General features: G+C 59.1%; 1 protein-coding gene across 2 annotated transcripts in view; it reads left to right on the forward strand.

Moving 5' to 3' along the window:
• The first annotated feature begins 263 nt into the window (after positions 1-263).
• Positions 264-13986, forward strand: part of TRIM8 (tripartite motif containing 8) — a 16674-nt gene continuing 2951 nt past the window's right edge. The window contains exons 1-3 of one of the 2 annotated variants that reach the window (XM_025395647.1): positions 264-2899; positions 12738-12833; positions 13163-13396. In XM_025395647.1, the coding sequence (XP_025251432.1) occupies positions 2330-2899; positions 12738-12833; positions 13163-13396 (900 nt within the window). In that variant the 5' untranslated portion in view covers positions 264-2329. The remainder of the gene's footprint in view (positions 2900-12737; positions 12834-13162; positions 13397-13986) is intronic. The other variant, XM_025395648.1, reaches the window with a different exon arrangement.

A 13986-nucleotide genomic window follows, 5' to 3' on the forward strand; every position in this document is an offset into this window, starting at 1 on the left:
GAAAGCACGCCCCGCCTCTCCCCCGGCCCCGGGCCCGTTTCTTTAGCCAGTGCCGGGTGGGCAGAACCTGCGGGTGCTGATTAAAGGCGCCGCCTGCCGCTTTCTCTTCGCCCCCCCGCCGCGACTCTCCGCCCCCTTCCCGAGTAGCGGGACTGGCCTTGATGTAGGGACACCACCCCCCCGTCTCCTTCCGCCCCAGCCCGGGAGCTCGGCTCGCTGCAGCCCCCAGCTCTCTCGCTTCCCCACCCTGCCTGCCCCGCTCTGCTCCGAACCCATTGTATACGGCCGGCTGCGGACTCCCAGGCCGGGCCGTGGCGGGGGCGCTGGGACCCCTGAGTGCCCCTCCAGCTGGTCCCGTGGGCCGCGGCTTCTCAGCCGTCCGCCTTCCTCGCGGCGGCGGCGGCGAGGGCGCCCTTTCCTCCTGGCGCAGGCGACGGGGACGCACCCCCACCCCGCGGCGCCCCTTCCCGTGGGGAGAGCCGGGCTCGAGCAAGTCGAGGCAGGAAAGGGCCGCCGCGGACTGCCCGGCCAGCCGATCGTTTTTATTATCGAGATTATTATTAAAAGGGGGCGGGGACCCCAGGACGCGGGGGAGGGGCTGGATACGCAGGTATTTTTATTAAACAGATTATTCCTGAAATAATAATAATAAGCGCAAGATGGCTGAAGGTGGCTGTGATGAGAGTGTTGGGGTTGGGATTTTTTCTTCCTCTTTTTTCTTTTTTGATCTGACGATAAAGCTCTGAGGCGACAGCCGCTGCGGAGACCTTGCCCGAAGCGCCCTCCCCTCTCTTGAGAAGCAGCGGGCAGACAGACGGACCTCGGACCGAGCAACGGGCGCGGGCCCGCCCCGGACGCGTCGCCTGGGCAGCAGCCGGGGACCGCGGGCGCTTGCCTTTCTGCCGACTTCTTCCAATTCTCATCTTTTTTTTATTTTTTGGACAGGACCGGGGTGGGTGGAGCAGAGGTGGAGAGAAATCGGGACTTCGCGTTTTCTCCCCTCTCTCCTAATTTGTTGGAGGCCGCCAGCCCTCCCCGTGGAAAAAAAAAATCTCACCAAAAAAAAAAAAAAGAAAAAGGAGCTAGAGGACGCCGCGGGCCCCTCAGCGAGTGCGCCCAGACCCCGGCCGCCGCCGCGGAGCCCAAGATGGCTGGGCACTGAGGGAGGTGGCTCGGCCTGGCCCCGCCGCCGCAGGCTGGCTCCGACCGCAGCCCCGAGCCTTCCAGGCCCGAGCAGAGGCCGAGAAGAAAAGAAAAGTGGGGGGGAGGGGGCCGGGGGGGCGAAGGGGGAGGGCCGGGGGAGGGGAGGGGAGGGCCGGGAGCCGAGCCTCCTGTTCATTAGCAGTTGAGAAAAATTCCTTTCTAGTTTGATCAATCCTTGTTTTCCTCAGCAGAGCCCGGGCGCCCGCCCAGCGCGGAGACGGGCGCGCGGGGTCTCTTCGCGGCGGGGGCTCCGGGCCTCGGGGGAGCGCAGAAGTAGCCGCCCGGGGGTCAGGCCCGAGCGCCGCCGGGGCTTCTCCCTCCCTCCCTCGCCGGTTGCCTTTTTTTCCACTTCTCTCCCTCCCCCTTCCGTTTCTATTTGTGAAGGGAGGAGGAAGGCAGAGGCGGGCTGGTGTCTCTGGCCGGGGACTGGAATTTCATCTGAATGACTGCCCCTGCGCGCACGCAGCGCCCCGGAGTCGGCCCGCCCGCGCCCCGCAGCCCGCGCCCGGCCAGCCAGCCGGGGGACGCCCGCACCGTGGCCCAGGGACCGCCGGCCCGCCCCTCCCGCCCCGTCCGGATCTAGCAGCCCTCGGTGCGGCCACCCTAGCCTCCTGGCCCCGCGGACCCCAGACCCCGGCCCTCGCGAGGGAGGCGCGGCGCCGACGAGCCAGGCAGGAGCCGCAGCTGCTGCCGCCGCCGGAGGAAGTGTGCTGCTCCCAGGCTCCGTCTACTGCGGGGCGCGCCCCAATGTCAGCCGCGGGGCCGAGCGCAGGCCGCGGGCCGCCACTGCCCTAGCCGCGCCGACGGGGAGGCGGCCTCTTATATGGAATTTGGACCCCGGAGCTCCCCTCCAGGGCTGGAGCCCCGGTCGCGGCCCTGGCGCAGTCCGCCGCCTCCCGCTAGGCGCTCGGGAGGAGGAGGAGACGCAGCCGGCTGCGCGCGCGGCGTGAGGACCGCGGCTCCCTCCTCCGGGGGGCGGGCACGCGGAAGGCGCTGCTGACTGAGCGACCGTCGGGGCCGGCTGGGGCCGGAGCTCGGGGCTCGGTGGGCCTACAGCGGCTCTGGACGGACCCCCGGGGCTGGGGAGTCGGGGAGGCCTACCCCGGCCCCCCTGCCCGCGGCCGCCATGGCGGAGAATTGGAAGAACTGCTTCGAGGAGGAGCTCATCTGCCCCATCTGCCTGCACGTCTTCGTGGAGCCAGTGCAGCTGCCGTGCAAACACAACTTCTGCCGGGGCTGCATCGGCGAGGCGTGGGCTAAGGACAGCGGCCTCGTGCGCTGCCCAGAGTGCAACCAGGCCTACAACCAGAAGCCGGGCCTGGAGAAGAACCTGAAGCTCACCAACATCGTGGAGAAGTTCAACGCCCTGCACGTGGAGAAGCCGCCGGCGGCGCTGCACTGCGTGTTCTGCCGCCGCGGCCCCCCGCTGCCCGCCCAGAAGGTCTGCCTGCGCTGCGAGGCGCCCTGCTGCCAGTCCCACGTGCAGACGCACCTGCAGCAGCCCTCCACCGCCCGCGGGCACCTCCTGGTGGAGGCGGACGACGTGCGGGCCTGGAGCTGCCCGCAGCACAACGCCTACCGCCTCTACCACTGCGAGGCCGAGCAGGTGGCCGTGTGCCAGTACTGCTGCTACTACAGCGGCGCGCATCAGGGACACTCGGTGTGCGACGTGGAGATCCGAAGGAATGAAATCCGGGCAAGTACCCTACACGCGCGCGCGCGCGCACACACACAGACACACACAGTCCCTTCCTCCCTCCCTCCCGCCCGGGGACCACCCATCCCGACAGGCTGACTCTTGTGACATCAGGCCAGTAACCCCTGGCCAAACTCTTCTCTGAAAGTTTGGGGACAGGGTCCTGGGAAGAAGGGCCCCGGGTCGCTACTTGGTACATTCTCGCACCTGTGCTCACAGGGTCCGTTTTCTGAGTGCTTTATGGGATTGGGGTGTGGGACCGTCAGGGGTAGAGTCTGGGTGTTGCTTTTCTGTGGTGCGCAGCTCCCTCCCCCAGCCTTGTTGCTGTAGGCCCTACGGGAAGTCACCGAGGCAGTGACCCCGGTCCTGCCTCTCCAGCTGCTGTTTATGTAATGAGTGTCCCGGTGCCGCTGCTGTGGCTGACATGATCCATGATGCTGGCATACCAATGAGGAAGTAAACAAAAGCAGCCATGTTAGTTTTCAGCGCTATTGGAAACACATTGGGGGGGTGGGGGGAGCTTCCGGAGGGAGAGCAGAACTCCGGCCATCTCTCTGGACAGGGCCTGGGCAGCCAGCGAGGCCCGGACAGCGGCTCCGCTATTTGGATTCCTCCCGAGAGCCGGCTCTCCCTGTGTGAGAATCGCTGCCCTTGCCTGTGTGTCGCACGGGCCGCATGAACAAACCTTCAAGTATGTGTCTTCATCATCCTGGCCCTCTCGCCTAGCCCAACCCTCTCGCCGCCCTCCCACATTTGGGGAGGGGAAGTGGAAGACGGAAAAAGAATCCTGTGGGTTTAAGGTTGAGCCGCCTTGAAATCTGGTTTCAGGCAGCTGGCTCCCCTGGGCTGCCGGCTGGGTGATTACAGAACCGCGTTCCCTCCCATTGTATACACCCTGCGGCCGCGGCCAATGTCAAACCGCCTCCCCCCTCAGGCCTCTGGGCCTAGTTTTGGAGCTGGACTGAGGCAATACTTCCGTCCCCTTCAGTGGAGGGGGCTCCTCCTAGGTCCCTCCCCAGTCCTCTGGCTTTCAGGGTTGAGTCATACCGAAAGGAAGGGGTTGGTCTGACACCGAGGAGTCCTCTCTGAAGCCCCACCTTGGGGCCTGGGACCTGGGGCCTGAGGCCTGGGTGTGATATCTGGGGGCTAGGCTGTGCTCTGGTGGGACTGGGAGTGTCTCTGGGTGGGGATCCCTGGAGGTTAGTGGAGGCCAGTGGGGAGGCTGGGTATGAGGAAGCTCTGTTCAGGGCATGATTGGAGATGGGGCTGTTTCCTGTGTGGGGGGACCAGTCAGAATGAGTCACTGTTTAGCAATTAAAAAACATACACATACGACCAACAAAAGGCAGGAGGGCCACCACAGGCTGGGGCGGGGACAGCAAATACGATTTACTGTATAATTAGTTTCCAATCGGATGGACTAGCCTTGGGTTTGTGTGCCAGGATAGGCCTCTGGTTTCTTAAAGGAAGTGTGTCCTCCACCCGCTGTGTCCTCCACCCCAGTTCAGGGCAGGCACAGCCCACACTTTCCCCAGTATTGGGAAGCTGCTGCTATTAATAAAGATGGAAGGGCTGGGGGAGGAGGCCAGGAAAAGTGCAGAGGCAGGAGAAAGGAGGGCTGTCCAGTTCTGTCCTGGGATTGGCAGTGGAAAATGAGAGGAGGGGAAAGGAGATGTGGCTGAAAGGAACAGGGGAGGGGCAGTAACCTGGGCGATGTGCAGATGCCTGCTCGCACCCACAGTGCTGCTGTAGCTGGTCTGAGTGCTAGGGATGTCTTTAATTGGGGTGGGAGAGAAAACATAATTACACCTGACTTGGTGTAGGAGGATAGCTTTAGGTGTCTGTATTTTTGAGTGTCTTTGAGACTGTGTGCTTCGCCCTCCAATGCACCTGTCTCCCATCTCTACAGTTTGGGGCGCAGGCAGGGGTGGGTGGGTGGCATGTGCATGCAGAGTATTCCCTGGGGTACCCCCCAGTAGACCCCTCATCTCCAGACTCGTGGATTGGATGGAAGCAGGCACTGAACTTTGTCGACAACTCCACAGGGTGTGTGTACGTGTGTGTGCGTGCGCGTGCGTGTGTGTGCGTGTGCACGTGCTTTCTTGTGCCTGGTGTGGGCAGGCTCAGAAGTAGTGGGTTGCATCAGGGCCAGATGTGCAATTCTGTGCGTTCAGCAGCTGTGCCCTGCAGTGGCAGCCTGAGCCCCATCTTTCTCCAGGTTCCTCCTCCTGAGGCCCCTGATTCTTTCTGGTGCCCCAGGCCACTGGGGTTGGAAACCCTTCAGTAGCCCAGTGTCACTCAACTGTGAGTTTGACTTATTGAATATGGAGAAATAGGGGCCCTGCCTGCCCTCCCAGGAGGGAGAGGAGGGGGTGAGCCATAGGAACCTGAATGGAAGAACCCTCTGCACTCTCTGTAGGCCAAACAGGGGCAGTGGGTGGAGCTCTTTTCCTTGGCCCCTTTTCCCTGGCTGGAGGGAGTCTGCCTTAAACGGCCTTTGCTGGTATTGTGGGCGAGGGCCACAGAATTCCCCAGGATACAGGGGCAGAAGCACAGAGACCTGGCACTTGCGTTAAAATCTAGGCTCTGCTTCTTGTGCATCCTCTTCTGCCCTCCCAGGGGGATTGCTGACATGCCTGTCAATTGGCTAGAAATAGGAAACCCAGATTAATCCCTCCCTGGTGGCCTCACCATCACATACTCACAGCATCCACAGGTGTACATGGGCCATGGCTTAGAGCAGGGACCCAGCAGGAGGGCGAGCAGGGCCTCCATCCATCCTGGGGGACTACAAGGGGGACTCTCAGAATCAGGCCCAAGCGGGTTGTTGCCCTAATCTTCCCTTGGGAAGCCAGTGTGTCAGCCACATTGCCCTGAGGCCTGAATACTCACTGGATGGTCCTGAGACCATTCTCTAGGATGTGCCTAGATCCTAAATGTGCTCTCCCATGAGGTTGTGGGGAAGCTAAGGGCCCAAGATTTGAACATCCAGGTGGGCTCAGTCCTGGCAATCCTGAGTGGTCAGACCCCTCCTGGACCCCAGGTTCAGGAGTTCATCTAAAGCAATGAGGGACTGGTGGGAGCTGGGGGGGGTGTCCTTATCTCATGACCCCCCACGACATGGAAAGAAGACCCAAATGCAGGCCCGGTTGCATGTGTGAGGGGCCTGCAGGTATGTGGTGCGTGTGTGTCTATGCAGGTGTATCTGCTTGAGTCTTGTGCAGTTATAGTTGTGTCTCTGCATCGTCCCTGGCGTCCCAGAGCAAGGCTGAACAGGTTGCTAGGACCCTGTTCCTTGCATTCTCAGAGGTTCAGAGTCAAGAAGAGGTGTTCTCTGGGGGAGGAGATCCCACTGCTTGGGCCAGTGTGGGATCTGCCCCTGCTTGGAGTGAGGGGATCCTGCGCACATTGCCGGTGGCTGGAGGGGTCACCCTGAGACCCTGGAGGGAATCCTGGGTTTCCTCTCCATTTGTCTGTCTCTGAGTACGCAGTAAGAGTGAGGGCTGGCTCTACTGGGGCTGGTGCTGAGGCTGGGGCTGCAGCCTGACTCCAGCAGTGCAGACCTCACTGCTCCATCTCCCCACAGCAGACCATACTCCTGCAGGGGTGTGTGTGTTTGTGTGCACACATGTGTGTGTGTGGTGTGAGATCATGTGGCCCCTTCTCTGGCCACCCCGAGTCTTCGTGGAAGGAGGCCCTGGCTTGGCCTTCCTCCGTTGCCCCTGAAACAGAGCCTCAGGCAGAGGCCCAGCTGCCCACCCCCATCCCAGGATCCTGCTGACACGGCCGGGCACCTGTCATGCACACAATATTGACTACTCTGACTCCTGCAGCCCTGGGTGGCCGCACGTCCGTGTCTGTCTGCAGGTGTGTGTGTGTGCATGTGTAGCCAGCACATCTGGGTCGTGTATCTTGGATGTGACTGATTTTTTTGTATCTCACATGGGTGTCTCTGAGAAGGCGCAGCGTGCCTGACTTCAGTCTCTAGTTGCGCGGCCGTGTCTGCCTACCAGGCCTGCTGAGTGCCTGTGAGTCGAAGTTGAGTGTGCCTTCCTGACAGTTGGCAGTACTACTGTGCTGCTCTGTGAGTGCCTGCTCAGGTGATCCTTGCTTGGTGGCTGTGAGTTTGTCAGGGGTCCTGGGACGTCCCCCTGTGGTGGGGGTGTCGGGGAAAGGAGGGAAAGATGGGCTTCCCTTTGGAGTGAGCCTGTGGCGGGTATTGGAGGTAGGAGCCGAATGGGTCCTGTGCTGTTGTATTGGGCACAGTCTGGCGAGGCGGAGCAAGCCCGGCTTGGGCCCCTGCCCCGGGCTGAGCAGGCTGGCCTGGCTGGCCTCCTCCCTGGCTCTGGGAAAGCCTTCCTTCCCGGCTGGCCTGGCATTCAAAGCCAGACAAAGGGGGGCTTTCTCTCTCGCCTCTTTGTTCTGCTGCCCCAGAGCGCTGCTCTCTGCATGGCAAAAGCTAATTCCACTCTGCAGCTGGGAAGACCTCTCTGGGGTCTGCCGGGCTCGCATCTGAGGCGCTGCCTCTCTCCTTGCCCTGGTGTCTGCCCTGGAGCCCCTTCCCTCTGCAGCCTGTGGTTTCCCCAGTCTGGGGTTCACATGATAGCCCAAGGCAGAGGCTTGAGGCATGGAAAGGGGGTTTAGGGCAGGCAGAAGCTTTTCTGAGGAAAGGGGAGAGTGCTATGGGCCCAGAGACCCAGGGAGAGATGGGGACAGGGACCAGGGGGAGGAGTAGGGGAGGGTTAGGATGGGGTGGCTCTGAGGAGGGGGCTGGAGCCAGAGCTGGAGCTGGCCGGAGAGTCACCGGGCAGGGACCTGAGCAGGAAGAGGCTGCCCAACCCCCTCTTCTTGCCCCTCCCTGCTCTGCCTCTCCCACCACCACAGGGGCTTTTGGAGCCAGCACTGGTCTTGTCTGAAAACCTAGAGACTGCCTCTTTCCCGGTCCCTGGGGCCCTGTTTCCTCCTGACGTTGTTTCTCTTCAAGGTTGACTTGAGGGTTTTATTATTATTATTTATTAACTTTTATACAGACTAGAGTCCCCAAGCCTCACCTGTCTGCCCAGTCTAGTCTGGCATCAAAAATGGCAGCTGGTGTGGCCAGTCAGGCTCCAGAGGGACATGAGGCTTTCCTGGGGCAGGACTGTAGGGGCTCAGGGTTCCCTGCTCCAGGCTGGGAGGGGAGTCAGAGGGAGCAACGGTAAAGCTGAGGAGTGGTGGCCCAGGTGGTGGAGGGTGGGAATGGTGGCTCCTGATTCTTCATGCTTTTGTCCTCACAGGCTCCGGGCAGACCACCGAAGGCCTGAGGCCCGATAGGCAGGGCTGGGGGTGTGAAGGTCCTCCCTGGGCCCCACCTAGTCCCCGTCTCCCTGGAGGCCTGGGGCCTCCAGAGCTTCTAGCCCTGGCCACGTTCCACTTTGCTCTGCTCTGCTCCTGCGTGCTCCAGTGTGCGCAGTCCAGGCCACGCACCCTGGGGGGTGGGTGTGGGGGTGCGGTGGCGTGTGTAAGGTGCCCCCAGCCCCATCTGCCTGCGCGGAGAGTACTTGCTCTGAATTGAGCTGGGAAATCCGGTCCAATCTCAGCTATGGGTTTTTCTCAGGTGGGAAATGGGGCATTGGCTCTTAGCCATTCCCTGGGGAGGCAGGTGGGGGTTGGGATGGAAAGGAGGCTGCTGGTGGTGGGGGTTCCGGGTCTTCCTTCCTCTGCTCCCTGTCTTCCAGCATCTTCCAGTGTCTTGGCATCCTGATTTGCTCATTTGGTGAACTGGGGTGGGGTCGTGAAGGGGACAGCAGGCGGGTATTTCCCATCTTCCTTCCAATTTCCCAGGCTTGAGGCGGCAGCAGCTCCCACTCTTCTCCCAGGCGCTGTCTGTAGCAGGAACTGGCCCTGAGGTAGAGCAGGCCAGGCCAGTGCAACCCCCCAACTCCTCTCTGACTGGCACCCCCTGGCCAGCCTCCTTCCCCTTCCTGCTCTCACTCCAACCCCTGCAGCAGAGACAGGAGCCCAGTGGCCTCTGCAGCAGGAGGGGGAAATGAAACCCTCCCACCTGCTAGGGACTGTGGCCACGCCTCTGTGTGGCCTGGGCTGGTGTCCCACCCAGAGTGCCCAGGACAGAGAAGCTCGGGAAGACTCTGCTGGCTCCCAGGGTAGAAGTGCTGCCAGGGAAAACTGAGGAAAGCCCGGAAGAAGAGGGAAGGGGCTGAGCCCCACCCCCCCAGGACTGGACAGGAAGGCCCTCTCTCTGCTGTGCCCTGAGGGGTCACTCCCTGGGCATCGGCAAGGGATGGGGCAAAGGGGCACCCACCAGCCTGCGGGGTGGGTGTGGACAGCTCCGCTCCTGTCCTTAAGCTGCGCTGGGACCTTGGAGCTGCCTCTTTCCTACCCCTCCCCTGGGACTCACTTGGGTCCGCCCTGAACCAGCTCCTGGTGAGTTTGGTCGTGGAGAAGCAGCCATGCAGGAAGCCCATGGTGCGAGATGTGTGGGGCCAGCAGGGCCTTTCAGATGTCCTGAGCACTGGATGGCGGGAGTGACCTGGACTCTGAGGAGTACCTGAGGGGGACCTTGTCCTCCTGAGGGTAGGCATGGGGCAGCCAGCAGGCAAGAATTTGAGGGCCTCGGCCGGGCGCGGTGGCTCAAGCCTGTAATCCCAGCACTTTGGGAGGCCGAGACGGGCGGATCACGAGGTCAGGAGATCGAGACCATCCTGGCTAACACGGTGAAACCCCGTCTCTATTAAGAAATACAAAAAACTAGCCGGGCGAGGTGGCGGGCGCCTGTAGTCCCAGCTACTCGGGAGGCTGAGGCCGGAGAATGGCGTGAACCCGGGAGGCAGAGCTTGCAGTGAGCTGAGATCCGGCCACTGCACTCCAGCCTGGGCGACAGAGCGAGACTCCGTCTCAAAAAAAAAAAAAAAAAAAAAAAAAAAAAAGAATTTGAGGGCCAATTGTTCCAGGGGAGGTCAGCGGGCCTGATGTTCCTGGAGTGTCCTGGCCTCCTCGCCATCGTGCCAGGCCTCTCGCCATTGTCTGGGGTCTCCAAGGAGGTGCAACCTTCCCTGTGAGGGGGTTGGGTCAAGTGCGTTTGCACCTGTGGCTGTGCCCGCCAGCATACCTGAGGCGGGCTCGGGGCTCAGGTGGCAAGGTATTCTTATGTGCATGTGCAGCTTTGTGCCGGGCGCCCCTGTGCCTGCCCGCCCATGCTGTGTGTGCTGTCAGGCTCTGACCCCTTGGGCTGGCAGCAGATTCCTGTGCCTCTTGGCGCTTCTGGGGGCAGAGCAAGGTCTCCCGGGTCTGTTTCTTTTAGAAGTCCTGTCCTGGGTCACTGAAAGGTTAAGTTGTGTGTGGGCCCCTTGCACCCAGCTTATGAGGTGAAAGCCTCACCCCCACACTTCCTCCTGCTCCCAGGGTTCTGGTTATTTCGAGAGTAGCCTCCAACACAAAATGGGGTCTGGCTGAAGTCTCTGGTGGGCCTTGGTTTGCCCCTACATAAAATGGGCTGGTGGGATGAGGAAGGGATTGATGGCAGCTTGTCTTCGGGGGGCCAGCTGGGTGTGACTAGGGTGCGAGTCATGGCGTTGAACTGGAGGGCTACTCTCAGGCCCCCACAGAGGAAGAAAGAGAAGCACTCTTTGCAGCGTGACAGTTACTGTGAATGTCTGTGGTTACACAGAGCTGCTTTGCGAATTTTATTTTGTGTGTGGAACCTGCGGGCTTATTGAGTGAATTTGTTATGCATCTCAAGCCGCCCAGGCCTTTGTGTGGCCTGTCTCTGAAGGGAAGTGGAGAAAGACAGCAGCAAATCCCCGTTCTTAAGAGGCCCTGTGTCTTGTAGGCAGATGAGACCATGGTTTGTGAGGCAATTAGAAGACTCCAGAATAGTGCTGTCTAATAGAACTTCTGCATGATGGTAACATTTTGTAACTTTAGTATCTGAGACTAGTGATACATAGGTACTGGCCACTTGAAATGGGGCTGGTGCATAAGGAACTGATATTTAACTTTTTTTTTTTTTTTTTTTTGAGACAGACTTTCGCTCTTGTTGCCCAGGCTGGAGTGCAATGGTGCGATCTTGGCTCACTACAACCTTCGCCTCCCAGGTTCTTCTGCCTCAGCCTCCTGAGTAGTTGGGATTACAGGCATGCACCACCCCGCCCAGCTGATTTTGTATTTTTAGTAGATACTGGGTTTCTCCATGTTAGTCAAGCTGGTCTCAAACTCCTGACCTCAGGTGATCCGCCCGCCTTGGCCTCCCAAAGTGCTGGGATTACAGGCATGAGCCACAGTGCCCGACCTTATTTTTTATTTTTTGTTAACTTGGATTTAAATAGCCACATATGACTAGTGGCTACCATATTGGACAGCACAACCTGAGAGGGAGGGCAGAGTGGGACAGCCCCACCCCGTAGCCAGGACCGGGAGGGACCTGCACAGCCTCAGAGCGGGGGTCATAGAAGGTTTCCTAGAGGAGTAGGGATTTAAGTTGGGCCTTGAAGGATAGACAGGGGAGGGAGGAGGCACTGTGGGCTGCAGAAGAATGTACTTAGAGCTGCAGGGAGTTTCCATGTGCGGAGTGTTGGGGACAGGATACCAGCCCAGCCGGCTGGAAGAGTCAGGATGTAAAAGAGTCTTCATTGCCATGCTAAAGTAGTTGATAGCAGGGAGTCACAGAGAGTTTTTGAGCAGGGGAGAGAGCCTGTCTGAAGAGGCATATCTGGTGGGAGGAGGGCAGGAGAGATGAAGTGGCTGGCAGGGAAGGGGTTGTGGGGACAGGAGATTATGAGCTGAGAAGGGCAGCTTGGTCCAGTACCTTCCAGCAGCCTGGCCTGAGGTCTTAGGAGACCCCAAATCTCCTTTCTGCCTGGGTCCCACTGAGGGGCTGAGGGAGCTAGCCAGGACTCCAGAGTCCTAACTCTTGGTCTTAAGAACAAGGGAGGGGGTGGCAGGCTTGATGCCCCTTAATGTAAGGCGAATATAAAGTGAGATCTCTGGACTGGGACAGAGGCTCATGTGGCTTTGGAAGGGAATTTGACCCCCTGCATCTTAGGGTACTTATCTCTTAGATGACGCTCCCCAGGGAGAGGCAGCACAGACTGGGTAAGAGTGGACCCTGCTGCCAGATCACCTGGGTTTGTGCCCAAGCTCTGCTATTTACAAGCTGCATGACCATGGACAAATTACTTAACCTCTCTAGGCCTCAGTTTCCTCTTCTGTGAAATGAGAATAATGATAGTACTTACCTTATGACATTACTGAGATGATTAGATAAATCTGTACAGGAAAAGTGCTTAGAACAGAGGTTGGTGTAGCCTTGCCTCGAAAGCTCAGGGTTTAAATATGCATGGGGGCTGGGCATGGTGGCTCACGCCCATAATCCCTGCACTTTGGGAGGCCAAGGTGGGCAGATCATTTGAGGTCATTAGTTTGAGATGAGCCTGCTCAACATGGTGAAACCCCGTCTCTACTAAAACTACAAAAAAATTAGCTGGGCGTTGTGGCGCACGCCTGTAATCCCAGCTACTTGGGAGGCTAAGGCAGGAGAATCACTTGAACCCGGGAGGCAGATGTTACAGTGAGCCAAGATTGCACCACTGCACTCCAGCCTGGGCAACAGAATGAGACTCCATCTAAAAAAATAATAAATAAATAAATATGCATGGGAAGCTATTCTGGGGAGAGCTGGTAATAGGCCCCTGGGATTGGAGGGGGCCAGAGGGGCTGGGTGGCAGAGGCTTGGTGCCGTCGGGTCGAAGGATCCATAGGATGCATGTGTTGTGTAGAGGGAAGCATGGGTCAGGGTTGGAGCCACAGCCCCTCTGATACCCCCATCCAACTGTCCCTGCAGAAGATGCTCATGAAGCAGCAGGACCGGCTGGAGGAGCGAGAGCAGGACATTGAGGACCAGCTGTACAAACTCGAGTCAGACAAGCGCCTGGTGGAGGTAGCTAAGCCCAAGGCGATGCTGAGGGATGGGGGTGGCTTGAGTGCAGGGCTTTGGGTGAGTTCCTTACTAAGGATTGACTGTGTGGCTCTACACCAGAACCACTCCATCAGTCATTCAGTGAACTGTCCGTGGATACCCACTGGTGCCAAGGGATGCTGGCCCAGAGCCCTGTGCTACCAGTGGGGAACTGGCAGGTCAGACCTTGCCCCTGGGAGCCTGGGGCAGCCTGGTAACTTGGAGTTCTAGGATGTGAGATGGGTAAGAGGGGGAAACCAAAGGTCTCCAGTGTTCACCTGCCTGCCCACTCCTACCCCCTGTACTCACAGGAGAAAGTGAGCCAACTGAAGGAGGAAGTTCGGCTGCAGTACGAGAAACTGCACCAACTGCTGGACGAGGATCTGCGGCAGACAGTGGAGGTCCTGGACAAGGCCCAGGCCAAGTTCTGCAGCGAGAACGCAGCGCAGGCGCTGCATCTCGGGGAGCGCATGCAGGAGGCCAAGAAGCTGCTGGGCTCCCTGCAGTTGCTCTTTGATAAGACGGAGGATGTCAGCTTCATGAAGGTGAGCTGGGCCCAGGACCAGGCTGTTGGCACCCAGAGAGCCATTTCCAAATTGAGATCTGCAGTTTCCCCGACCTGTAGCTCACATGCCCTTGCCTTTGGAGCCAGCGTGCATGGGTTCAAATCCACCTGCCTGCTCTTTCTAGCACTGTGACCTTGGGCAAGTCATAGGTACATCCCGGGCCTTGTTCCCTCACCTGCAAAGTAGTGTTGATGATACAGGGCTACTATTCTTTATCCACAATTCCATATTTATAAACATCTCTGAAAACTAACAGAAACAAGTTTTGGCATCTAATTTAACAGCAAAAATTGACCTGAACTGATGTTAGGCAATTTGTGGTCTTTATCTCACTTGGTAGGAAAATTCAAACATTTTGCTGCAGAAATGTTGATGTATTCGATTGTTGTGTCTTGCTGGGGATGATATGTAATATATGATACAGGCACTGTATATTCCTTCTAAAATCAAAAAAATTTCCAAGCCGGGCGCGGTGGCTCAAGCCTGTAATCCCAGCACTTTGGGAGGCCGAGACGGGCGGATCACGAGGTCAGGAGATCGAGACCATCCTGGCTAACACGGTGAAACCC

The sequence above is a fragment of the Theropithecus gelada genome, chromosome 9, assembly GCF_003255815.1.
Source record: "Theropithecus gelada isolate Dixy chromosome 9, Tgel_1.0, whole genome shotgun sequence".
NCBI classification, from domain to species: domain Eukaryota; kingdom Metazoa; phylum Chordata; class Mammalia; order Primates; family Cercopithecidae; genus Theropithecus; species Theropithecus gelada.